Consider the following 25,010-nt stretch of genomic DNA (forward strand, 5'->3'; position numbering starts at 1 on the left):
TCCCCAAATATGTTAGTGTTGATTTCCGGTTTCTGTTAAGTGATTAATTGTTTATTCCCCTTAAAACTGTAATTTAAATTTGCATTTTAATAAATTGATTAGATTAAATAAATTCAATTCAACAAAAATTCTGTTAACATATGAGGAAAGCAAGTTCTTTGAGATTGGAAACAAATGGCATTTGTTAAGAATCTACTGAGGACTAAGAAATCAATAATCTAACTTAGTGTAATTCAAAATTTGTTCTTATAAGCGTTTTAGAATTAAAACTGAATTCGGGTTTAAAATTGTAATGAAATAATCGATAAACGACTAAAAAGACGTGATGCATTATTCGTACCGCGATGGTGTCACGGCTATTTTTAAAAGGAAAGCAGTGACTGGAAAATAATTGTGAAAAGTAACAGGTTACCAATTGGCGATCCCTATTTACGTTTTTACTTGAAGTTCGTCCGCGGAGCGTTGCACCTGTGAAATCTTAAGATGGTAAGCTTGCCGGCATTAATTTGGGCGACGTACATATAGTATACAATTATTATTAATAATTTACAACAAGTGCCAAGTGCGAACAATGTGCATACGTACATATACAGGCAGGTAGCCAAGTACAATACAGAGTAGTTATGAAGGTATGCGTAAATGTTGGCAATATTCTTTCTGGAAATTTAACATTCATTCGACCTCTCCATGCTAATCTCTGCGGCCCCCTGTGACGTAAATGCACTCGTATGCACAAATGGATGGTGTCCAGAAGTCGCAAAGAGCATCAAGCGATGCCGAGCGCAGGCTAATTGGCAATTGAGGGAGATAAAATGTTTTCATATGCGTGCCAGCCTTTCCCGGAGCAGATACGGCTTATATAAACTATGAGGCGATGGAAACTGCAAGCCAAAGTCCGTGCAGTTCAGCCGGTTCATATCTTATCAGCATGGTAAACAGCAGAGGTTACGCTCCCCATAATTACCAAATTGCCGAATTTTCCAGTGACTCGTTTTGGGATGTAAATATAGAATTATATATAGATGTAGATGGTAATAGTAAGACCTACCATGCTGGGTTTAAACGTAGTTTAGGTAAGGGCTCTTCCTGCTTGCCTCTGAATAAAGGGGAAAATATGACTGGAGGTCATGTGTCGCAAGTGCCCTACTTTAGTGCCCTCTCAGAAAAGGATTAACTGAGATTGCGTAAGAAGGCTGGGTGGGAAAGGCACCAAACAAGATTTAGAAGCACCGGCCTCATACAACATTTAGGACCAGACCATTTAGCCCAAGGTTAAGGGTTTCCAATACTAAACAATGTATAAAATGTACCCTTGATTCCCTGCTAATATATATACATGAACCCAATATTTACTTAGTTTTCGCTATCATATTTGAACTAGTTGCGAGATTGCACTCGTGTGGGATTCATTATAGTGTATTTGCGAACTGGATGTTTGTGAAGGTTTAAGTTATCGCATATTCAAGATGTGCAAAACGTCTAAAAATAAAACAGAAACCAAAAGGCAAAGGCTGGATGAAAGATTTGCCCCCTATTAAAGTATAATTAGCATAGCTGCATCTAAACATAGCATTTTCGGTGGGAAAATTGTTGATCTAGAGAGGTGTTATGGTGGTGATAACATTATTTATGAATTATATGATACTTAGTGCGATAAACATGATAATTATTATAATATTTAAATTATGTAATTATTTATAAGGATCTAAAAAAAGATTTAGTATTTTCTCTGACCAGTCCGGAAAATAAGTTAAAATAGACTGCAAAAACAACCAGTAATGATGATTCTCACTTAATTCTACTTCCAGGCTGAACCAATCCGAGTTGTGGTGACCGGCGCTGCTGGCCAAATCGCCTACTCCCTGCTGTACATGATCGCGCGCGGCGAGGTGTTCGGCAAGGACCAGCCCATTGTTTTGCACCTGCTCGACATTCCGCCCATGGTCGGCGTCCTCGAGGGCGTCGTTATGGAGCTGGCCGACTGTGCCTTGCCTCTGCTGGTCGAGGTGGTGCCCACCACCGACCCGGCTGTTGGATTCAAGGACGTCTCTGCCGCCTTCCTCGTGGGCGCCATGCCCCGCAAGGAGGGAATGGAGCGCAAGGACTTGCTGTCCGCCAACGTGAAGATCTTCAGGACCCAGGGTCAGGCTCTGGACAAGTTCGCCAAGAAGGACGTGAAGGTGCTGGTCGTGGGCAACCCCGCCAACACAAACGCCCTGGTCTGCTCCTCCTACGCGCCTTCCATTCCGCGCGAGAACTTCTCCGCCATGACCCGGTTGGATCAGAACCGCGCCACCTCCCAGATCGCCGCCAAGGTGGGCGTGCCCATTTCCGCTGTTAGCAACATCATCATCTGGGGCAACCACTCCTCCACCCAGTATCCCGATGCTGGCCAGGGCAAGGTGACCGTCAATGGAGTCTCCAAGTCCGTGGTGGAGGCGGTTAACGACACCGCATATCTGCAGGGATCCTTTGTGGAAACCGTTCAGAAGCGCGGCGCAGCTGTCATCGCGGCCCGCAAAATGTCCTCTGCCATGTCGGCAGCAAAGGCCGCCTGCGATCACATGCACGACTGGTGGAACGGCACCGCTCCTGGCCAGTTCGTCTCCATGGGAGTTTTCTCCGACGGCAGCTACGACTCGCCCAAGGACGTGATCTTCTCGTTCCCCGTCGAGATCAAGAACAAGCAGTGGAAGATCGTCTCTGGCCTGACCCTCAGCGATTTCGCCAAGAACAAGTTAAACGTTACCGGCAAGGAACTCCAGGAGGAGAAGGACGAGGCTCTCTCCGTTCTGGACTCGAATGTGTCCAACTTGTAATGCGACATTAAACGTTTATTACTAACTTCATAGTTGTGCATTTAGGAACCAAGTTTCATGGCAATAAAAAATTTTGTAAATAACTAGTGGGTACTGTTTGAAGCAACTAGTTGGTCGGAAAGGTGAAATGTATGACATTCATGGGATTCTCGTCAATTAACAACCTGTACGTTAATTAAAAACAATGAAGATTTTTAGAACCGAAGGCACTCGAAGGCCACCTTTAAACTTTATAAGGAATGATCTTGGAACGGCATTTTCCGAATATTGTTTTTCGGTGGTTCTTTAGTTAAGGGAAAATAAAGCTAAAAAGTAAGAGTTTTTGAGATATGGTCACCCAATACGGAATAAACCTAAAAACAGTAAGACGATGATTCTGAAGTGTTATTTCTACGCCATATTCCATTTTAAAAGAGAGGCTACTCATAAAAAGGAACAAAATGCTCCGATTTATGTGCTATATTAATCACAATGTTCTCTTTATCCGATTTTTTAAAATAAAAAAAGGGGTTTTGTGATCACTACATGTATTTTACATGCAGGTCGTATGTAGAATTGCTTGAAAGGAAGTACATAATAGAAAAGGTAATTTAATACAATCTATGTATGTTATCGAAAAACAAAGAAAAATTATCGCTCGATATCTCATTTAAGAACCTGTGGGATTGGACTACCTTTAGTTCATCTTATGGATGTTCTTTTGCAGGGATCTTCAACAGCAGAATAATTTATTGACCTAATTTATAAAACAAGGACTAGTTTTCAAAAATGTAATGTAAATAATGATAAATTTAAGAAAAAGCGGTCAAATTTCAAAAATTAACCCATAAAAACAAGTGTCAAGTTATTGACTGATAGGTTAAAATTTAAGAAGTTGAAAATCTTCTCTAACAAAAATTAAAGATCCTTAATTTCTCGATGAACAAGTATATTATCTGCATCTTCCAGGAACCATGGGGGACTAGTTTTCAGGAACCATTTAAAAGTCGACATAATGTTATTATCCGCAGGATTTGAACTCAATCAATTTAAAAAATCAAAAGATCAATTAAAAAATATAATAAAAAAGGGTTAAAATCTCAAACATAACTCTTAAAAACAAGTCTCACGTTTTGACTGATAGGTTACAATTTATAAAGTTGAAAATCTCCTCTAACAGACATTAAAGATCCTTAATTACTCGATAAGGGATACATTTATCTTTAGCTCCCAGGAACCCTGCTAGGCATTACAATATTTGATATCAAATTAAAACCTTAGTCAACAAACCAATAAATCGACAGCTCAACCACATATTATTAGGTATAAACATTATATTATACCATTTATTCATAACGAAATCAATGAAGTCAAGAAGTCTAAGAATTGTACAGGTAAATAGTTTCATGAAGTATGTAAGCGGTGTAAAATATACGAAAGCTAAAAATTATCGGGCAAAGACAGACTGAAAACCACCGAGTTTTCGATTCGAAATGTTTTTTTTCTTCGAATTCAGTGCCGTGAAGAGTCTGCTGTTGAGTTTTAGCGTTGTCGCTGTAAAACAAAATACACTTCTCCATGTCATACATTCGGGGGAATTACATTGGCTTCGCTCCTCAATTTCAGTTAAGATTATAATGGCATCATGATTTAACTCCGGTTGCCCTACCCTAGCGAAAAATATAGTTAATTAAAGTATACAACACGTGAACGCGTCTCTTTGAAGCCTTAAGATACTACAACAATTACCAGCTAATCTTAGATAACGATTTATTCCGTGGTTACCGTTCTGTGCAAATCTGCTCTGTAATCACATAAGAAGAACATTGTAACGCAATATAAAATATTAATATGGACATATTTATTCCTTAGCTCTCGGAAATATATAGAAGTAAGTCTATGTGTTGTGTTTCTTTTATTATAAAACTATTTTCACTTAATTATGTCGTTATGTATGCATGTATTTGTATATAAAAAATATGGCTACGGTGATATCGCACAAAATAAAAAAAATAATTATTAAATCAAACATTCTAAAAAACGAAAAAGATCTTCCCGGGTTAAACATAATGGAACAGCTATATACAATCGTTTTAAAAAGAGCAATTCTGTGTGTGTACGTGTGTGGATTGGCAATCATTTGGGCGTTTGTTTTCGTTTTATCTCATTTACTTTCTCTTGTGTGTTAAAAGTGTTGTACATTTTGTAGGGGTTGTGGCTGCAATTTGGGAGGACGACAACGCCAGAACATATTGCTTAAAACCTGATTCTCCAGTTCCAAGTTATCTGAGTACTTGGCCGCGGAGCCTTCAATACATTCGGTTTTTATGGAAGAGAGGGACGACGACGATTTCCAGAAGGGGTTCCTGGGTGGTGCATGCTATTGCGGGAGCTGGGCGTGTCCGAGCTGTGATTGTTGCTGCTGCTGCTGCTGCAAGTGGGGTGGCAGGCCGCTGTTGGCCTGGTTAACGGGTAGGGATATGGTCATGGTGCTAATGGTCTGCGACGACGGCGGCACTAGTTGCGCTGGCTGGCTGTGATAGCTGCTCCCGGGCGTACCGCCCACCTGCTGCGGCTGCGGTATCATGTGATGCTGGGCACTTAGCTTGGGACCGTCCTCGGCCTTTTCCTCCTCGCGCCGCTTCAGGCACGCCGCCTTCGGGTTCAGATTGCGCTCGCGCACCTGCTGTTCCAGCGTCATGATCACCTCGACGGCCATGTTCAGGATGCCCAGCTTCGTCTGCGGCTTGTCGGACTTCAGGTGCGTCATGCACATGCGACCCAGCTCCTTCAGCGCCTCGTTGATATCCCGAATGCGGATACGCTCACGCGCGTTGTTCGCCTGCCGCCTCTCCTTCTCGCGGATGGCCTTCACCGCCGGCTCGGCGTCGTCGTCCTCGTCCGCCGAGGAGCAGTAGCGTCGCGGTCTTTTCGCTCCTTTCGAGCCCTGCGAATGCTGCTGCAGTCCCGAATTGGACGACTCAATGGAGCTGGTGGGCTTCGTGTCCGAAATGTCAAGGCTGGTCAGACTCGAGGTGGTGGAGACGCCCGCCGGAACCGAATTGCTGATGGCCGTGTGCTCTTTCCGCTTTTTCGTTTGCTTGGTCAAGGACGTGGACGCACTGCGATCCAGTTTCAGACTGGCCAGACTTCCGGCCCCGCCGCCCACAGACTGGCCGGATGTGCCGGCGGCAGCTGCGCCCAGGGCCAGAACCTCGTGCACTAGTGCTGCATTGGACGTGTTGCTAACGGAGCCAGCGTTTCCACCGCTTCCCAGGTGAGACGGCGAGTTGGGCACAAACGAGGACAATGCGTCAATGTTGTCGATCGAGGCCAGCGTCTGATTGACGCCGGCCAGCATCTCGGGCTCGCAGTGATTCCGCAGCACGTTCAGGGCGTCGTCCAGTCGCTCCTCCATGCGAACGCCCTGGAACACTGAGGCCATGGTGTGCAAGCTGGACACAGGACCCATTTCGCTGGTATAACTCGAACCGGTTCCGCCATTTAGCACCGAATGACCCCAGCCAGCGCCCCCGGATACGGACGGCTCTCCGCCGCCAACCACCGACTGGGTCAGCGGCGGCGGCGAGTTGACGGGCGTGGAGGGGTTCGAGCCGAAACTACTAATACTTTGATCCGCCGGCATGTACATCTGTTGCCGCAGGGCCGCTGCCGAGGGATTACCAGCTCCGGCCACCTTCACACTGGCCCCGGCACCACTGAACGCATCCGAACTCTGCACGGCAGGACTGTTCTGCTGACTGTGGTGGGGGTGTGGATGGGGATGGCCATGGGGGAGGGCGTGCGGGAGCGGGAGTGTGTGGGAATGTGCGTGCGGCGTGTGGTTGAGCGAGTGATGGCCAAGCGGTCCAGCCGTGGACAGTGCACTGTGCTGTGCTTGTACTGTATGGTTATGGTTGTGGGCCTGCGGCGAGTTGAACACGGCTGGGGGATTCACATTAACGTTCACTGGTGCCTGCTGCCCGGCGACAGGTCCTCCGATGCCGCCGGTGCTGGCGCGAAAAGAGCTCATCGGCGGCAAGGCCGTTGACACCGGGCAGTGCATCCCGTCGGCGCCGACGCCGCCACCGCCTCCTCCTCCCATTCCCAGTCCGTCCGGCTGGTGCACCTGCTGCTGGTCCATGGAGTGCCCCGAGAGCGGCCCGCTGTTCTGGTACGCCGCCTGACCCATGTAGCTATTGGCGCTGCCCATCTGCGACTGACACCACGCCCCTGCGCTGCCGGCGGCGGCTGAATCAAAATACTGATCGACGGTCGAGGCGTTGGCATATCGGTTGTTCCCGCCGTTGGCGGCATCATGCATCGAGTTGAAGTCACCGGGGTACATCCCATTCTCCACGCCCAGGCTACCGTATGGCGAGTGGTAGCCACCGCCACCGCCGCGATCCGCTCCGACCGTCCCCGTGGGCTGCTTGTTGGCTATCTTGTTGAAGCAGTTCTGGAACACCTCATACAAGTGCATCGGCTCGTCGTCACTGGTCGCCATTTCAGCAATAGATCTGCAAAGCAACAGGGAATCATAAGTTTACGCTGCCTTGTATTCTTAAATCTTTAATAAGGTAGAGATTTGTCAAAGCTAACTAATAATGGCCAAGGGATCTGCCAGAATAGTTGAAATCACCTCATTTAGTAAAATTTAAGTTAAGTATAGTCAAGAAACCAAATAAAATTTGTAATACTTCTACTGCTATTTTAGTTCTTTACGTCCGATCATTCGGGAATATATAGTTGCATACATATTATCATATTGTCACAAGTGCCTTTCTAGTCTATATAAATGTACAACTTAAAGAAGAGAACACTATAATTGAGTGCCTCAACTATCAGATATCCTATACTCAGTTGAAAGGAGTTTGAGGGAGATGGAGAACTGGATGAACCTAGTGGTGAAAACTAAAACGGTAAGATTTGATAAATTTCAAGATGGATGTTCAAAACAGACTTGAATTTACTAATAATTGTATTTTAATGAGCGCGGCTCCCAGTTAAAAAATTGGACTACTATGTCATCAATATTATAAATGGTTATATTTCGTTTTAGTGGTTATCTTTAATTCCCAAAAGTCGGAAATATCTCTTCACAGGAAGGTGCTGTGAGCTACATAAACATATATTATTTATACTTCGCAAACTTGGAAATATTAATAGATTGCTTTATGCGTTGTTTCATTTTAACTAAAATATTAGTCCTGAGAAGATCCTAAATTAAATTACTATTATTGGCACAAGACTAACGGTCAATGCAGGTATTATAAATATACCCCTATATCTTTTCAAAAAAAAACTATTAAAAATTCAATCAATGCAACAGGTACTGTGCAATCAGTAAGAAAAAAGTCTACTAATTTGTTGACTAATAAAAGAATGCCTCTTTAGCCAATGTAAATTTGCCTACAATGATCACATCCTAAAATAATACGATATATTACATAAAAGTTATAGTTTTGAATATGGTTTTGAAAATTGTTGCTTAAAAAAAATAGGCTACTTAAACTGATCCAATTTATTGTTGACCTAATTTTTAACCTCGTTGTTTTTTACCAAAGCAAACCAGTTAAGAATTAATGTTTCTAAAAAAAAATGTTTTGCAAAGAAGTTTTGCACTAGGTAAATTCGAGTGAAGAGCAAAAAGTGGGCGTGGCAAATAATAAACAACCGGCACATAGATGCGTATGTAGCAGCAATTAGTTGCTGAAAATGGTGTTTAGAGAAATCGTGGGCTGTGGTTTAACTTAATTAAGGTAAAAATTACAACATTTTACTCTTGTAAATAATTATATTTAGCAGCTGACTCGTGTTTTGAAAAAGCACTTTTTATTTTTAGAGTGCAACAAAGCAATTTATCGAACTTTGTGGTAGTAGATCAACTAGTAACGATAATAACTAAGTGAATTAGTGTCATTGCAAGTTCGACGATATATGATAACAATAAATAGTTCGCATTCTGCATGGGTTATCACAATAAAGTGTAGCTAACACCGAAAATCCGCACGTAGAGATCACAAAAAACGCTTAAAAACCTTCCTTAAGCGAATCTTAAAATTTTTCTACACCTGATTCACAACATTTTTCCGTGAACACATGTACATGATACTTACATGCAGTATACACGTACATGCTGCATTAAAACCGTGAATCGGTTGCTTTAAAGTTAAATATAAAATCACCTCGCAAGCAAATCGAAGAGCAATCGACGGAGGAGAAGTCAATTCATACGTCTCACACTTATTTACTGGCCTGTACATAAGAAGTTACTTTGTTTACGAGCATTCGGGCATATACATACATGCATGTGTATGTATGCAGAATCATGAAAATGGTATCCACATACATTTAAGTGGAATTAGTTCGTACATAACGATGTACGGCCACTGGTATATACACACATTCAACAAATAAACGTAGGCAGGTCCACCGCACCACAAGCGAGTGCCAGCAAAAGGCTGTAAAACATACCCTGTACCCTAAACCTGATTAAAATACATTTCGTGAAAAGTACTCACCCTAATATCCACTGTTAATTCTATGTATGCAATTCCTTTTGTTGCAGCGAGTGTTGACGTTGAGCCACCAGCCTATGTATTACATATACATATCTTTTTTGTAGTAATACCGAGAATCCTTATGTATTCTAGGGCGCTTGGTAAATGTACCCAATTTTTTTTGTTTTATGTCGTCCAGTCAACTTCAACCAGCAAGATTATGTGTTTTGGGATTGTATTAAAATGCACAGCTAAAATAAACCGTTTCGTGATCAACTCTTCTCTTACACATTGTAACTATGCATTACACTTTTAATAATTCATTTATTTCACTGCGTGCGTGCGAATTTCAACTTTAAGTACAAAATTCTTTATTTATCATTCAGCTCGTTTTAATTTTCGTGTGCTCGGGATCGCCATCTTTGTTCTCTTCGTGCGTCATCTGTAGCGTTGCGATTCGATAAGAATCGATAGGCGGTTCGATGGATGGGCTTTCACAGAAATCCACAAAACTGCAACAGGGCGTTCACACTATAAAATGTTTCCCGCTAAAAATAATTGTTTTTTAGGGAAAAGATTTAAGATTGCAGGTCCTAGGCACCTGCCTAGGAACTAGGTGATAGCGTAAGCACCACGGTACTGCAAAAATACAATTATAATACATTTTCTTGATCTGTGCGGCAAACCTACATTCCTCAAAAACGAGTATCAGTGCACTGTAAAAATATTTTGGAATGGGAATTTTTCCGAAAATAGTTTTGAAAATGACAATATTTTTTCCTAATTGAGAATAATATGGAATAATGATGAACAAGCTTTCGGTATATTTTTGTTTTGGGGTTAAATATGAGGCTTCCGACACTCTGTTATTTTACAAATGATTTTTATTTTATAAGTGAAAATTTTTTTTGAAAATAGGTACTTTAAAACATAAAAAAAATATAGCTCTTTTTATCGGAATAAGTGTAAACTACTATAAGTGAGCATTTTTTGTAACGCTGTTACAGAAGCTGGAGAGAAAACTTGAATAAGTGACAAGAAATTAGATTGAATAACAATGAAGTGGTTTATGCAGTTGTCAAAATATACAGTCAGTTTTATATTTTCCTTAGTGTTAGTTTGAGATTAAAAAAATTAATTTTAGTAGGCTTTGTAAGATCAGCTGTAATTTCGTCTAAACACTAAGCAGGTAGTCTGAGAAATCGGCACTTGGCAATCTTTGTCAATAAAGTGCAATATTTTTAGTCATGTTAGTCTTTTATGCATCACAAATACTTTTGCATCTGGATTATGTGTTTTAAAAATACCAACAGATTTGATCGGAAACACATTAATAAACAAAAACAAACTAATGTACCAGCGATTGGATCAGATGTTCGTTAAAAACGTAGAACATCCTGCCCAAACATAGCATTTTGCTAATGTTAATGGAATCTGACAGGTATTTTTAACTAGAAAGGTTTTTTAGATGGGTTAAGTTGGGGTGCGAATATTGCAACTTGTTAAGTGGGCTTAAGGTAAACTGCTAAATGGGGTTCGTTACAACAAATTTTTGACTATAGAAAATGAATAAAATAAATTATATAAAAGTATAAATTTTTTGCAGGATTTGATTGAACAAAAAAATTGTTCATATTAACAAATGTTCTTACTAAAAACCGTTTATACAAAAAAAATAATTTTTTATCGATCTAATCAGGCGCACACTAACAGAAAGTTGAAAACTTTATTGGTTTATAAAAAACAGTGAATTCTAAGTTTAGCTCCATCTGTAATGTGCGTAGGCGCGGTTGCTTTCGCACTGCCTGTGCAGATCGTCCTTTCGCTTGACCACTCTTCCCTGACCGTGGGCTGCGTCCAGAATCTCCCAGGCTAGTTTCTCCGGCAGAGACACTTTGCGCTCCTTCTCCCGGGCAGCCTCCAAGAGCCACTTCATGGCCAGAAAATACGATCGTTTCGTTGTGATGGGAACGGGGACTTGGTAAGTAACTCCACCGCGTTTAATGGCGGTTACTTGAAGAATCGGCCTACAGTTCTCAACCGCTTGCTTCAAGAGCGTTTCGGGATTGGTGTTGATGGCGGTCTTGTCCCCTTTGGACAGATTCATGTGCTCCGTTTGCGTGCGCTTTATTAACTCCAGCGTCTTTGACAAAAGATTTCTAGCCAGGGCGCTATTCCCCTTTTTCGTTATATAATTTATCATCTTTTCTTTCGTATCGTCATGGAAGACTGTGTCAGAAGCCTTGTTGACAGCCGCCTTGATTGGGACATGATAGAGCTTTGATAAATCACTCTTTTGCTCAAGTTGTTTATCTTTTTGTATAATAGGTTCGACGTAATGTGTAGGGTACACCGACATCAACCGAAGACCACTAAAAAAAAACGATGGATTGGTAACTTCCCTTTGTGCAGACATAAGCACTTACCTGAGCCTCGAAGTTTTCTCTGCAATTCTACCTAAGAGCGACATGTTGACATTTTCTGTTATGTCGAAGAAAAATATTATTTTTGTTTAATGAATGCTATGCACATTTGGGGCAAGCATGCAAGTAAGTCAAGATGTCGTCATACTTCAATTATTTTGGAAACAAGTAAAATAGAACATTGAGTTTAGTTAGCAATGGCAAGTTTTTACATAAAAATAGCCGAAACTGTTTCTATAATTAACATTTAATAGTGTAAAACTTAATTTAAAATATAATAAAAATAATTTAATCAAATTCCTATGATTTTAAAGTCTTAATTTTAGGTTGCGATTCCACGTTCCAAAAGAAACGTAAACGATGTTAGCTTGGCTTGTTCTGTTTCACTTTGAATAGTCTGGTAATACTTGGGCATAGACGTCAAAAACGCGCTAATTTAAAACTCGGTGGCTTGCAAATAGTTTTACGCATCATGGAGGACTTCGAGAAAATTGAAAAGATTGGCGAGGGGACATATGGAGTGGTGTATAAGGGCCGCAACCGCCTAACAGGCCAAATAGTGGCGATGAAGAAAATTCGCTTGGAGTCGGACGACGAAGGCGTTCCATCGACCGCGATCAGGTAAAATGCCCCGGCTTGCAGGCCCAAGTCTCGCACGGTTTCCTGCTTGTAAAATTCTTATAATGCATAACTTTAAACTCTTTAGATCATATCCGCACTGTTTATACATCAAGCTTATAATGGAGTTACTTTCGTTGGTTTTCAATTTACTATATGAAATTCAGCATAATTTTACATACACATATCATACATATGTGTGAATGTGTGGTGTTGTATGTACAATGTACACACATCTGTACATATGTAGGGCGAACTTTCTATATGAGGGATTTATATTTCCAGGCAAATGTAAAAACCCCAACTTTTTAAGATACATATAAGAATAACAATCTGGCCTAACCAATTATTCTTTGTAGAGAAATTTCGTTGCTCAAGGAGCTGAAGCACGAAAACATTGTGTGTTTGGAAGATGTCTTAATGGAGGAGAATCGCATATACTTGATCTTCGAATTCCTTTCGATGGACCTGAAGAAATACATGGACTCGTTGCCAGCTGATAAGCATATGGAGAGTGAATTGGTTCGGAGCTATTTGTACCAAATAACCAGCGCCATTCTCTTTTGCCACCGTCGTCGTGTTCTTCACCGGGATCTGAAGCCCCAAAACTTGCTGATCGACAAGAATGGCCTTATCAAAGTGGCAGACTTTGGTCTTGGCCGGTCCTTCGGCATTCCAGTGCGCATTTATACACACGAGATCGTGACTCTGTGGTACAGGGCCCCGGAGGTGTTACTGGGCTCACCCCGGTACTCCTGTCCCGTCGATATCTGGTCCATTGGCTGTATATTTGCCGAAATGGCAACGAGAAAGCCGCTGTTTCAGGGCGACTCTGAAATCGACCAGTTATTCAGAATGTTCAGGTAACTTCAATTGATATCTTATATGTTCATGCTCATATATTTGCTCCGTTTGACGGCAGAATCCTTAAAACGCCGACCGAAGACATTTGGCCAGGGGTCACTTCGCTGCCTGACTACAAGAACACGTTTCCCTGCTGGTCCACCAACCAATTGACCAATCAGTTGAAGAATCTCGACGCCAACGGCGTAAATCTCATTCAAAGTATGTTAATCTATGACCCGGTTCATCGCATTTCCGCCAAGGACATTTTGGAGCACCCCTATTTCCATGGCTTTCAATCGGGCTTAGTTCGAAATTAACGTTCAGTACTCTGGTTTGATTTTAACTACAATTTATGAACAAGAAAACTTGGAATCTAAACTAAAGCATAATAGCCGTAAAATAAACGTAAGGGAGTAAAACAACCTGAGTTCGGTTACTTTCATAGCGTGTGAGTAAGTCTTGATTCGATTTTAGTAATGTTAAGTCTTTTATTCTGAATATTATTGGTAGTGGAACAAAATGCATCTATCTCCGCAATTTAAAATGATAAATTTTTTATTTTAAATTTAGTTTTATTTTCGATCACTTTTACGATTTTCATATAGACCGAGGTGACACATCTTTTTATGCAAATATTGAAAAATTGTATTAGCTCAATTTCTGGATTACGATCAATTTAATAGCCCCTGTATTTTACAAGTTAGTAAAACCTGAATTATTAAAAACAACATAGATTGGTCCAATTTCCTTAAATTCAATTTATTTAAGTGTTACTATCGATTTTGAAGGATTGTTTTAGAAAATGTATTTACAGTTTTGAAGCAGGATTGGTTTCAAAAAACTTTCGTTTATTCGGTGCGGCGAGTATCCTCATTTTTCAAGAGGATAGTGAGCATGCAATAGTAACTATTTTTTATAACTTTAATGTCAGTGCAAAGCAAAATTTAAATATGGAAGTCTTCATTAAAACTAGTCCTATTATAGAGAGCCCTGTTACCTCCGCTTTCATTGCGTCTAAAGACGCCAAAGCAGCCGCGTCTTTTCATCACATAGGCAGCTGCCACAGTTGGCACAGCGATTAGCAAGATAACCAGGAGTCCAACCCATATGATACTGCCAGTAGAACTAGCCATCATATGTTCATTGGCAACTCTAACTATTTCCACGTCCTTCAACGCAGCTGGCGTGGCACACTGCACATTTTTAGCCAAAATCGCAGTGGTTTTGTTAATTTGTTCGATTAAGACGTTGATCAAGTAGTCATTGGAATCGTCGCAGTTCCAGGGATTATATCTAAGGTCCAGAGCTTTGAGTTTATCCCATCGCATGAGTAGATTTTTTGGCAGAGTCGTAAGGTTGCAATTATTCAAGTAAAACTGAAAGAACAATAAATGTATCTTTAAGTTTTTAGTATGTTTGATTTGTAGTTACTTTTTCCAGTGGCGGATAGTCCAGGTACGGGCCTTCAGTGACGTTCTTGGACAGAGCCTCCTCATCGATTTCGTTTAGCAACTTGTTGTCGGACAAGATCAGCTCGGTTAGACCTGAAAAATGATTAATTTTATTTTTGTAAGACCTTTAAAGAGGGATGTTATACAAAATAATTTTTTTTTTGCTTTATATCAGTAGTTTCTACTATGTTTTACTAGCCTTCTTATTTATAATTACTTACTTTGCAATTCGCTGAATGCTCCTGGTCCTATTTTGTACAACTTAGTCATGAAGGTCATGCTCAGGTGGGTCAATTTGGTCAGCGGTGGAAATACACTGAATAAGTTGAATATGTTATGCTCAACATGTAAAGCTCAAATCGCACTTACTTGTCTTCAACCAGACTGTCTATGGGGTTTTGATTCAGAACAAGGCTGGTTAAATTCGTAGCTCGACACAAGGCCTTTGGTAGTTGGTGGAAGAGATTACCAGCTGCTATAAGGGTTTCAAGATCGCGGGGTCCATGAAGGATAGTTTCTGGCAGGTCATCGATTTCCATGTACGAAACGTCCAGAGTCTTTAATATCAGAACAATGTTTGGTATTAGGTTCTATGGAAATATAATAAAACCAACTCGCTTACCTTCAACGATGACAATCCGGAAATGGCCATTTCCGAAAGCCGATCAATTACGTGGAACGCATTGGAGCAGAGGACCAACTCCTCTAGGTTGGGAGTGTGCTCAAACAAGTCTGCATCCAGGGTATGCAGGTCATTGTATCCCAAGTTGAGGGTCTTCAGTTTCTCCAGCGCTGCAAAATCGTTTAATGTGAAGGGACCTTTGAAAACGTCGGGCACCAGAACTTTCGACGTTATTCGGTTATGCGACAAATCGAGTGTGGTTAGCTCGGTGAGGTTCTGGAAGGCTCCCTCAGTGATCGACTCTATTTGGTTGTTGGCCAAATACAGGTTTTCCACATCATACTTCGGCAGGATCGGAACGCTGGTTAGGTTGTTGTGCTCCAAGTTGATCGTTTTGAACACAATGTCTCCGTTGGTCAACACCTCCCACTCCTCTGCAGACAGCCAGTCCTGAAGCTTCCCACTGCAGTCCAGGAAAAGGGTATCCAGATCGCAAATGCATTTCTTGCAAAGCTTGCTGTCTTTTACTTTGGTTTTTTCCTGCAAGCAAGGGTGCTATTATTATTACTATTACTACTAAATATAAAATGCCTATAAAATAACACTACCTATCTATCTACCGATTTTGGACACAGTTTATACGACTTTACGAGTAAGTCCTTTGGCCTTTTCGCATTTGTTCTTTCCTTGAACTGGATTACCAAGCTTTATGGTGAATTTGTGTGCTTTTGTTTAACTCATCCTTATCATTTCACCTTTGCAATACTTTTTTCTTATCACGTTTTGATAGTGGCCTTTCTCGCCCCCGTTAGAGGCGTATAACTTTGTCCTATTTGTGTATGTTATCTGTCTTTACCAATATTTTAAGGTATATCTATCCATGCAGATAAAATTTTATAGGTTTTTGCTTTAAAAATCATTCACTTTAAGTTTGCTAGCAATTGTAAATCACCAATAAGAATTTTGTTTTAAAGATTCCTGCGTACTTAATCATTATCACTTCTCCGGTAATCTTATCACCTCGATTATAGAGTTATTATTGGTAAAATTTACACTTGCTTTACGTGTGACACATCACTTCCATATCCGTATTGTGTCCACAAATGAATCATGTCACATTTCTTGCTTCTAAACCGAGGTCCATACGGAATACTTTTTATATACCTTTGGCGTTTCTGGCTTTGTGGTAGTTTCTTCTTTCGCCTGGCAATTTACTTGGCCAACGACGAGGCAAAAAATCGTCACAGCCAAAATGACTGATTTTGTTATATTCATTATTGTTAAAACTCTTCCGACAAACGACCAAATTTTAGGCTTGTTCGCCGATCGATTAAGTGAACATGACTAACAAGTGCACAAACCCCCACATACGGTTCACCTAATATTTTCCGATTTTTTATCTTATCTCCTCCAGGGCGTTGATAACACTATCCAACAAAAGCGTATCTTTTGTGGTTAGTTCTGTATTTCATTTCAGAATCATACTTTCAAAATCAAAATCGTTTTATTGTCAAAAATGGGGATTTCTTCTATTTAAATATTTCTTTCATCAGAGCATTTTAAGGCTTAATTTCCATTATTCTTTTAGTGTAGTCTAGGCACTTATTGATTAAAACCCCGATAAGATATAAAACAAAATCGATGTGACTAAGTTAGGGCTGCATTTACTCAAGATTTCCCTTTAATTAAAACACTTAAATGAAAAGCAAGCTAAGTAAAACACAGTCGATTGAAATAACTCACATTTTTTGTTGTTTTCATTGCATTTATTCTTACTGTATGTTTGCCTTAAATGCTATCTTATTTTGCTGTTAAATTGTTGGAAATTTCCCCATAGGAAAAATAACAGAAAGTGGCCGCAACTTACAAGAGAAACAATTAAGGGCCAGAGGTCAGGAAAACGGGACGGGGCTGGGATTGTCAGAGAAGCTACCACAATCAAAGCCAATAGAGCGCTTGATACATGTGCAAAGTACCTCACTGGGTATTCGTTTCTTGTTTTTGAATTTATGTAAAAACATTTAAACAACAAATGGAAAGTGACAGTTGACACCAATGCAGGCACCAACAACTCGTCTCTTGACAGAAGAGGCAGCATGCTGAACACGGAAACCTCCAGAAAGATAACCATTTCGTAGGGCCACCATTTAAGTAAGAAAAGCGATGGCAAAGCGACCAGTAAGATGGTCTTTTCGTGGACCTAAAAAAATAAGCATTAATTAGGTATTAAGTGTAAAATGCCAAGCTCTTACTTGAAATGAAAACAGAAAGAAAGCTAGAGACGTATTAAAAAGAGCCAGTAAAAACCCAACTTTGCTTCGACGTCGAAAGAGGAGTATATTTGTGGGCAGGGCAGCAAGTAGAGTGCATCCAATGCACACGAGGGCCATCTGATCGTTTAGTAAATGTTTCCTGTAATATAAAATTTTAGTTAATATCGAAAAGTATATTTTTTGTGATTTGGCTTACTTCAATTTCCAAACCACGTTTACGGCGCACCAAACGTTAGCCACCTTGTCCTCGAAAACTCCCCGGGCAACCGGAAAAAGGCGTTTTAATACTTGAAGCGTTGCTTGGTGAGATGTCAACCAGGGAAGCCACAAGATAGCAAAAGTTGACAGGACAATGGCTGCGATCCGTGAAATTTTAGCAGCAAAAGAAGCAAAGCTGTAGAAGAAATATTTAGTGATGTAGAAAGGTTAATATACTATTTGTTTTAAAATCCTGAATGACTAGAGTTGATTGGACTTTTAAAAACTAGAATAACTCATATAGAGTGTACAGATTTTAGAAAATTTTGATACAATTATTCTATTACTATAACTCGTCGGATGTAGAGAGCATATATGCTTGCATATTAGTAATCTCGCCCACCTTTTTTGAGACACACATTCCCCCAGAAGGTACGCGAAGAACGGCAGACTGTGGTACAACTCCATTTGCTTATAGTTCAGGGCCAATGTGAAGAGAAACGATGCCAGGTAGTACCTTCTCCGCAAGATAGCTGCAACTGCCACGGCGGCAAAGCCAAGTGATATGTTGTTGTACTGAAAGTGTCCGTTGTCAATGAGTATTTGGCCTGGATACGCAGCAGCCAGCATGAATAGGAACAGCTTGTCATCGCTCTGGAAGGTTTTGTCTATGCAATAGACCAGGAACAATACAGCCGGCAAATAGATGAGGACGTCAGCAGTCACAACTGTTGCGCGCATAAAGCGTTTGTGCTTCTTCGACTCGAATCCCCTGCTTCTGTGCAGCTCGACGAACCGGGGATCTATTGACTTGGCCAGGCGACCGACCAAGTAGCTGTGGTAAGCAGTCAGAGGCGGATAGTCCAGGCCCCAGTACATCAAGTCGTTGCTGGAGCTGTTTGTGTACCACTCGCCGACCTCCAGGTTCACGGTGACTTCCTGCCAGTGGCGCTGGGCCTCGTAGTCGCCATGCATCGGCGGGGCATCGAGTCCGGAGTAGGGATACAGCGAGATTATCGACCTAACCGCCAAACCCAAAAAGGCGGTCGCCAATATTTCGGATTTCATCTTGTTTTTTTTTTTTTTTAAATATTAAGTTACTTCCTTCCGTGAAGAGGGAAGAATTATTTGGCCGCCCCGTTGGAACGGGTTAACGCCACTGCCAATGTATGAAATTAAATTTCAAGAAAAACAAAATTTAATGGATGTAAATGTAAATATCGTGCAGTAGTTTCTGGTGATGTTATGATGACAATGAACGATGAGCGATGACGATGAACGATAAGCGATGAAAATGTTATCAATGTGTGTGAGAAATTTTAATTTTAAGATTTTGTGAGTTGGTATAAGCGTGGATGGTGTTATAGTGTGTTAAATGAGCAGTGTGGAGTGTGTTGTATTAGATATTAATATTAGCAGCTCGAATGAAACTGGTAATCGATGTCCAATTTTCAATTGGTTCATTTCCAAGTAAACGATAGATATCGTTATATTTAAGTAGTGTTGGATAATTTTGTCTTGTTGGTGTATATTTTGAGCAATTTAACAAAATATGCGAAATGTCTTCATTAACGTTGCACGAATCGCATAGGGCGTTATCGTAGACTTTCATTTTGGAAAGTGTGTATTTGTCAAAAGCATGTCCGCTTAAGATTCTGTTTAGAGTCTTCGTTTCTATACGGTTGAATAGGTGTTCTTTGTTTTTAAACCAAGGCTTGGAAGTGGTATATGGTGAGAGGAGAGAGTAACCCTTGTTACGCTCTAATGAGAACAGACTGTATTCACGCTCCCAGTATTGTTTTATTTGCGCGAACATATGATTGATTGCGTCCTTAAGGGTCCATCTGACGGGTGCGAAAGAGCCGTTAATTTTAGCATTTTTAGCCGCTGTATCTGCGAGATCGTTTTCCCAAATATTGGAATGGCTTGGAATGTGGTGAAATTCTATGGATAGCAGGGTTGGGTTGTTTATGACTTTTTTCAGAATGCATTGAGAGATGCAGTTTTTGGAGTTCGTGTTCTTTATTGTCTGGATGGCACCAAGACTGTCAGTTAAAATTGCTATTTTGGAGAACTTTTTTGAAATACCGAAGTCAATGGCTTTTTCTAGGGCTGTGAGTTCAGCAGTCAGCGACGATAGTTTTTTGTCGGTGTAGAAACTTTTTATCGAATTGGAATTTAAGTGAACAAAGGCACTGCCTGTAAAATTTTCCGACACAGAACCATCCGTGAAGATGATTTCCATATTTTTTGAGGTTAAACCTCTTATTTTTTCTTTAAATAAAGAGAGAATTATAGTCTCGTTTGCCATTTTTTTATTCGTACAAGTACCTTTAAAGAAATTTGTGTCAACTGAAATCTTGCGTGTGGACAGAGAGTAAGGACAAATAGGAGCAATACTATCCAGGATATTTTTAAATTCAGCATAAATTCTACTGTAACTAGTATTTTTGGCTACAAAGGAGTTTGACAAAAGCGACGCAGATGGTAGTCCATAAGCGAACGTTTTGGCCAACTCCTTCGCTGTAGCGAATTTAATCCTATAAGCTGGAGGAAGTTCAGCTGCAAGATTATAAATAATATTAATTGGAGTCGATTTAATAAGTCCCAAGGCCTTTCTAAGGTGGAAATTAGCATGCTTATTTATATTGTTTTGTACTGATTTTGATATGTTTGAAAAAGAGGAGCAGGCGTATTCATATCTAGTTCTAATAAATGCTTTATAAAAGAGTAGTGACTTGCTTGGATGTACTCCGAAGCGGCAACCACTGAGCATTTGAATAAACATATTCGTTTGATTCGATTTAGAGATCGTTTTATTTACATGCTGAACAGACGAGTTGTTTGAACTTATGACTCTACCTAGATAATTTATACTATTTACATTTTTTAAAATAATATTATTGCACAAGATACTTAAAGGTTTTTTCCTTAGATTAAAATGAATGGTGGCTGATTTGTCTGGATTAAAAGTAAGATTATTAATATTGCACAGTTCCATAAATCTATTTACTTTTTGTTCTAATTTCTCTTCAGCCATCGAAAAGACTTTGTCATAACAGACTAGAAAGAAGTCGTCAGCGTACTGGAACAGAATACTGTCATGGTCATTACTTAAGCTGTGAAGCTCAGCTGTATATAAATTAAAGAGGATTGGACTCAGACAACTACCTTGACTAACTCCTTTGTTTACAGTTATCTCTGCAGTACCCATAGTGAGAACTCTTTTACTAAGGAAGTTTATAATGAAATAAATATGATTGTGGTCGAAACCCAAACTAACTAATTTGCTACCCAGAATAGGGATATTGACGGCATCAAAGGCTTTACTTAAGTCTAAAACCGCTGCGGTAACGTGGAAACCACGAGCTTTTAGGTTGGCTATGTTATTTATTACATCGTTGATGCATTGGGCAGTAGAATGGTTTTTTCTGAACGCATAGGATCTTGGTGGCAGAATTTTATTTTTATTAATGTGCTCTTCCATCCGCAATTTAATCAAACCTTCTAAGCACTTAAAAGTCACACTTAGAAGGCAGATAGGTCTGTTGTTGGTAATAATTGAAGAGTCTAGATTTTTTTTGGGAACAGGTATAACCCTTATTTTCCGCCACTGATCTGGAATAAACCCATTGTCTAAAGTAATGTTTAGCAGGGATACCAGTTTTTCTATTTGACTTAAGGGTAGAGATAGAAGCATTCTGTATGAAATGTTGTCAAGACCCTTAGCCGAGTCTGGGTTACGAGAGTTAAGGAAGTCAAGAAGTTCACGCGCTGAGAAATTAGAGTTGGTATATCTATAAAGCAGATCAGGAGAAAAAGATACGTCAGGACACATCGCAGTGTTGGGAGCTGTGGCTATTTGATTGAGAAAATCTCTATGTTCTGAGTCAGATATTGCACTGTTTGACGGTTTAATTTGTTTAAAAAGTTTAAGATTTTTGATTTTGTTCCACATATCTTTCAGAGAAGAGGGGTTAGAAATGTCTTCTGCTAGCTTATTGAGGTTTTCTTTTCTCATTTTATAATAATAGTTGTTAAGTTTTTTATTACTGTTAATATAGGCAATAGCATCAGATTGTAGTTTGGATTTAAAATATTTTTGTCTGCACGCGTTTCTTAATCTAAACAATTTTTCAAATACCTCGTCCCAATACTTTTTTGGAACATATCTATTGTTTGTATTTATTTTAATTGAATTATTACAGTGTATTGTTTGGGATAAGTTGGAAATGCTATCTAACGTTGTAATTTGAATTTTGGAAAAGTCTTTGATTATTTTATTATGGTTAAATTTAATAATATTAGTCGAAGCAGAAATTTGGTCTATTTCAATTAAGATTGGGAAATGATTGCTATTTGATATTTTAGAATTTATTGAGGACCAGTTAGAACAAAGATTGCTACTATTAATGAAAGTGAGATCGAGTGTTGAACTATAGGATGGGTTATGGGAGTAAGTTGGAGAGCCGTTGTTAAGGCAAAAGAAACCGGAGTGTAAGAGGGAATTTTCTAAAATACCGCCTCTGACATCTTGAGTATTATTACCCCAAATGCTGGATTTGGCATTGAAGTCACCACCTATGACAGTTAGACCACTCGATTGAGCAGCAATAGTAAATAGATCATCGCAACCTTGTTGAAAAGAATTAATGTCTGTGCTGGGAGCAGCATAGACACTGAAAATATTAATATTATTTCTTAGGTTAATTGTACGGATACCAATGACTTCTAAGCTAATATCACAGTTGATTTGTTTAAAGCGTATGTGTTTTTTTAAGTAAATTCCAACGCCTCCATAACCATCGTTACGCGGCTTACATACAAAATTATAATTTGCCAAGCTACACATGGAATTATTGGAAACCCATATCTCTGATAAAATTGCTATGTCTATGTTGTTGTTTACTAAGAATAATTCTAGTAATTGTTTGTTATTATTAGCAGTTAAGCTCTGAATATTATACTGTAGGATTTTTATTGTCATTTAAATAATATAACTTTATGTTTTATTTTCAAATGAAAACAGATAGACAAATGAAAGAGAAAAGAAAAACGAATAAATAAAAAACAATTAATTTAACAGAAAAAAGAAAAAAAAAAAAACAAAAAAAAAAAAATCAGAAAAAATAAGTAAATAGATAAATAAATAAATAAAAAAGTTATTATTCAAAATTAAACAAGTTGATTAATTTTGAACAAATCAATTTTTGAGTTTGTAAGTGCTATTCTGTTTCTTAAATTCTCTAAAAAGTTTCTTGATTCAGGTACTAAATTGGTTGTTTCGTTGACTAGAAATGAGGATATTTCAGAAGCTAATTGATTTAAGCTATTCTCCGCAGCTTCAAGAGCTGGATTGTCTAAAAAAGGTTGACTAGAGGGTGAGGAACTAGGTGGATTAGAATGAATGAGAGAAAACTTTTCGTTTGGAGTGTACTCATGTTCATGAAGAGCAGCTTTCCAGCTGATCATAGTGTCGCGTGAATTTTTATCTTCGTTTTTCTTGTTAAGAGAGTTCTTAACAACCTTATTAAAAGGGTTTTGTGCAAATATTTGTTGGGTAGCTATTTTGGTATTATTTTGTAACACTGGATTGGCAGATTTTCTTTGCCATGTTGGCTGGGGGAAGTGGGTTAAGTCGTTGGTGTCGACTTCATCTAAAATTTGGAAGAGAGAGGGGTACCTAATCTTCGTTTCATTTCGTGATAAATTCTCAATAGTCATACATTTCTGGATAGCGTACGCTCTCTTACGAGCAGGGCACTCAAGAGAGGTGGCTGGGTGATTTTGTTTGCAGTTGGCACAAACGAGTTGATTACATTGTTGTTCTCTTGAATGCGAAATAGAACATTTACTGCATTTTTGTTCAGTTTGTTTACAATGCTGAGCAAAGTGATTAAATCTAAAACAACGAAAACATTGACTAAAAGGAACATATGGACTAACATTAATTTTGGTGTACAGGAAGACAATCTCGTTGGGAATTTGAGTACCTTTAAAAAGAATCTTAACCCTAGGAGTGTTAATAAAAATATCTTTATTGTCTCGGTCCTTAGTCTTCACACGAATTATTTCTTGAATAGGTACTGGAGAAGAAATGTACTCCTTAAGTTCAGAGTCGGAAAATTTTGTCGGAATATTAAAAATAATACCCATTTTAAAAATGAAATGCTTAAGAATTTTAGGTTCGTAACCATTACTTTTAAGATTTGAGGACAGGATGCTATTAGCTGCCGTTGCTGACTTGCACTCAGCCTTGCAGCGCCCATAACCAATCTTATTTACTGAAATTATATCTTTAATATTTAATTTTAGCAGGACAGCATTTAGTTCAAGAGGATTTATAGGAACTCTTCTAGGTCGGTTTTCGCCATTGGTTTCACCAATTTTGTCTATGTAGACCACAAAGGGTCCCTTGTGAGCGCTGCTGTACGAGTATCCGTTGTTTTCCAAATTTCCACTTTCTCTCTTCTCTTCTTTGCTAGCAGGATCCGTTATAGCTTTACCACTTACTTGGCTGGTTGGACTCGGATGACTTACAGGGTCAATGACTTCTTTCATCTCAACTTCTTCGGTTTCCGATTCTACTAAATTGTTATCCGTAGGTTTTTTCTTTTTATTTAAGGGCGATAATTTCGGCCTTTTAACGTTGCTCAGCTCCGAATAAGGGTTTTTACCCTTGGCCTCGGAGGAGGCCATTTTTCTTGGAGTAACTTTACCCGTAATTGATTGTTTATTTAACCAATAACAACAGACAAATATTTATAAAAGGTATTAAACGTATATATTACGTTATATTTTTGTTTTGAAAAAAACAGAATAAGTAAAAATCGGTATCACACACTGCTCAAACACCTCCGTTGCATGCAACAGTCAGCACGCGAATGATTTCATCTTGTTTGTTTTGCTAACATTTTATAGTGATGGTACAGCGGTGATGTAGAATCACCTAAGTTATCGATAAATTTTGTCAAATAAATGGGAGAGTTAAGATAGCACCACATGGAAACCGTTTTCATTTCAAAACAGTTGTTCTTTAAATTCGTTACTAAATATTGGAAATGAGGAAAATGGAAATTTATATAAAAGTAACCGAACGAAATAAGTCTGAAAAAACCCAACAACTTTATTAAAATGTACGACTTAAAAACGTCCAATCCCATTTCGTAAAACATAAATTATTTGAAGTTCTAATTTTTCAAAACTATTCGTTTTAATTTTTTATAGTTTTTAAAGTGGTTTAAGAATAAAAATAATGCTTTTGTACCTAGTACAAAC

At 39.3% G+C, this 25,010-nt stretch overlaps 6 protein-coding genes across 6 annotated transcripts; 2 read left to right on the plus strand and 4 right to left on the minus strand.

Moving 5' to 3' along the window:
• Positions 1-332: 332 nt before the first annotated feature.
• LOC108034230 (malate dehydrogenase, cytoplasmic) lies at positions 333-2,902 on the plus strand. Its single transcript, XM_017109078.3, has 2 exons — positions 333-486; positions 1,809-2,902. The coding sequence occupies exons 1-2, from the start codon at positions 484-486 to the stop codon at positions 2,817-2,819; spliced, it is 1,014 nt and encodes a 337-aa protein (XP_016964567.1). The 5' UTR covers positions 333-483; the 3' UTR covers positions 2,820-2,902.
• Positions 2,903-4,112: 1,210 nt separating this feature from the next.
• Positions 4,113-9,743, minus strand: LOC108033980 (protein daughterless). Its single transcript, XM_017108703.3, has 2 exons — positions 9,323-9,743; positions 4,113-7,318 (listed from the first exon to the last, which is right to left on the minus strand). The coding sequence occupies exon 2, from the start codon at positions 7,303-7,305 to the stop codon at positions 5,179-5,181; it is 2,127 nt and encodes a 708-aa protein (XP_016964192.1). The 5' UTR covers positions 7,306-7,318; positions 9,323-9,743; the 3' UTR covers positions 4,113-5,178.
• Positions 9,744-10,993: 1,250 nt separating this feature from the next.
• On the minus strand, positions 10,994-11,885 carry LOC108034009 (28S ribosomal protein S7, mitochondrial). The gene is made up of 2 exons (XM_017108739.3): positions 11,728-11,885; positions 10,994-11,673 (listed from the first exon to the last, which is right to left on the minus strand). The coding sequence occupies exons 1-2, from the start codon at positions 11,769-11,771 to the stop codon at positions 11,061-11,063; spliced, it is 657 nt and encodes a 218-aa protein (XP_016964228.2). The 5' UTR covers positions 11,772-11,885; the 3' UTR covers positions 10,994-11,060.
• A 228-nt stretch (positions 11,886-12,113) lies between these two features.
• LOC108034008 (cyclin-dependent kinase 1) lies at positions 12,114-13,610 on the plus strand. Its single transcript, XM_017108738.3, has 3 exons — positions 12,114-12,345; positions 12,702-13,205; positions 13,265-13,610. Exons 1-3 carry the CDS (start codon positions 12,197-12,199, stop codon positions 13,503-13,505), a joined length of 894 nt encoding a protein of 297 aa, XP_016964227.1. The 5' UTR covers positions 12,114-12,196; the 3' UTR covers positions 13,506-13,610.
• A 312-nt stretch (positions 13,611-13,922) lies between these two features.
• Positions 13,923-16,591, minus strand: LOC108034010 (lumican). The gene is made up of 6 exons (XM_017108740.2): positions 16,426-16,591; positions 15,262-15,801; positions 15,009-15,196; positions 14,861-14,955; positions 14,620-14,732; positions 13,923-14,564 (listed from the first exon to the last, which is right to left on the minus strand). Exons 1-6 carry the CDS (start codon positions 16,534-16,536, stop codon positions 14,133-14,135), a joined length of 1,479 nt encoding a protein of 492 aa, XP_016964229.1. The 5' UTR covers positions 16,537-16,591; the 3' UTR covers positions 13,923-14,132.
• Positions 16,592-17,006: 415 nt separating this feature from the next.
• On the minus strand, positions 17,007-24,609 carry LOC108034219 (probable dolichyl pyrophosphate Man9GlcNAc2 alpha-1,3-glucosyltransferase). The gene is made up of 5 exons (XM_044094256.2): positions 24,452-24,609; positions 18,136-18,891; positions 17,731-17,928; positions 17,514-17,673; positions 17,007-17,461 (listed from the first exon to the last, which is right to left on the minus strand). The coding sequence occupies exons 2-5, from the start codon at positions 18,798-18,800 to the stop codon at positions 17,057-17,059; spliced, it is 1,428 nt and encodes a 475-aa protein (XP_043950191.1). The 5' UTR covers positions 18,801-18,891; positions 24,452-24,609; the 3' UTR covers positions 17,007-17,056.
• Positions 24,610-25,010: the final 401 nt, after the last annotated feature.

This window comes from Drosophila biarmipes, chromosome 2L (assembly GCF_025231255.1).
Source record: "Drosophila biarmipes strain raj3 chromosome 2L, RU_DBia_V1.1, whole genome shotgun sequence".
Taxonomy (NCBI): Eukaryota; Metazoa; Arthropoda; class Insecta; order Diptera; family Drosophilidae; genus Drosophila; species Drosophila biarmipes.

Coding starts and splice junctions, on each gene's coding strand:
- LOC108033980 (XM_017108703.3), bottom strand. CDS start 7,305: ATGGCGACCAGTGACGACGAGCCGATGCACTTGTATGAGGTGTTCCAG.
- LOC108034009 (XM_017108739.3), bottom strand. CDS start 11,771: ATGTCGCTCTTAGGTAGAATTGCAGAGAAAACTTCGAGGCTCAG. Junction 11,674..11,727: donor GAGAAAACTTCGAGGCTCAG/GTAAGTGCTTAT, acceptor GTTTTTTTTTAG/TGGTCTTCGGTTGATGTCGG.
- LOC108034008 (XM_017108738.3), top strand. CDS start 12,197: ATGGAGGACTTCGAGAAAATTGAAAAGATTGGCGAGGGGACATATGGA. Junction 12,346..12,701: donor GTTCCATCGACCGCGATCAG/GTAAAATGCCCC, acceptor TATTCTTTGTAG/AGAAATTTCGTTGCTCAAGG. Junction 13,206..13,264: donor CAGTTATTCAGAATGTTCAG/GTAACTTCAATT, acceptor GTTTGACGGCAG/AATCCTTAAAACGCCGACCG.
- LOC108034010 (XM_017108740.2), bottom strand. CDS start 16,536: ATGAATATAACAAAATCAGTCATTTTGGCTGTGACGATTTTTTGCCTC. Junction 14,733..14,860: donor AGCATTCAGCGAATTGCAAA/GTAAGTAATTAT, acceptor ATCATTTTTCAG/GTCTAACCGAGCTGATCTTG. Junction 14,565..14,619: donor ACTATCCGCCACTGGAAAAA/GTAACTACAAAT, acceptor TTGTTCTTTCAG/TTTTACTTGAATAATTGCAA.
- LOC108034219 (XM_044094256.2), bottom strand. CDS start 18,800: ATGAAATCCGAAATATTGGCGACCGCCTTTTTGGGTTTGGCGGTTAGG. Junction 17,674..17,730: donor AACGTGGTTTGGAAATTGAA/GTAAGCCAAATC, acceptor TTTATATTACAG/GAAACATTTACTAAACGATC. Junction 17,462..17,513: donor TCTTTCTGTTTTCATTTCAA/GTAAGAGCTTGG, acceptor TTATTTTTTTAG/GTCCACGAAAAGACCATCTT.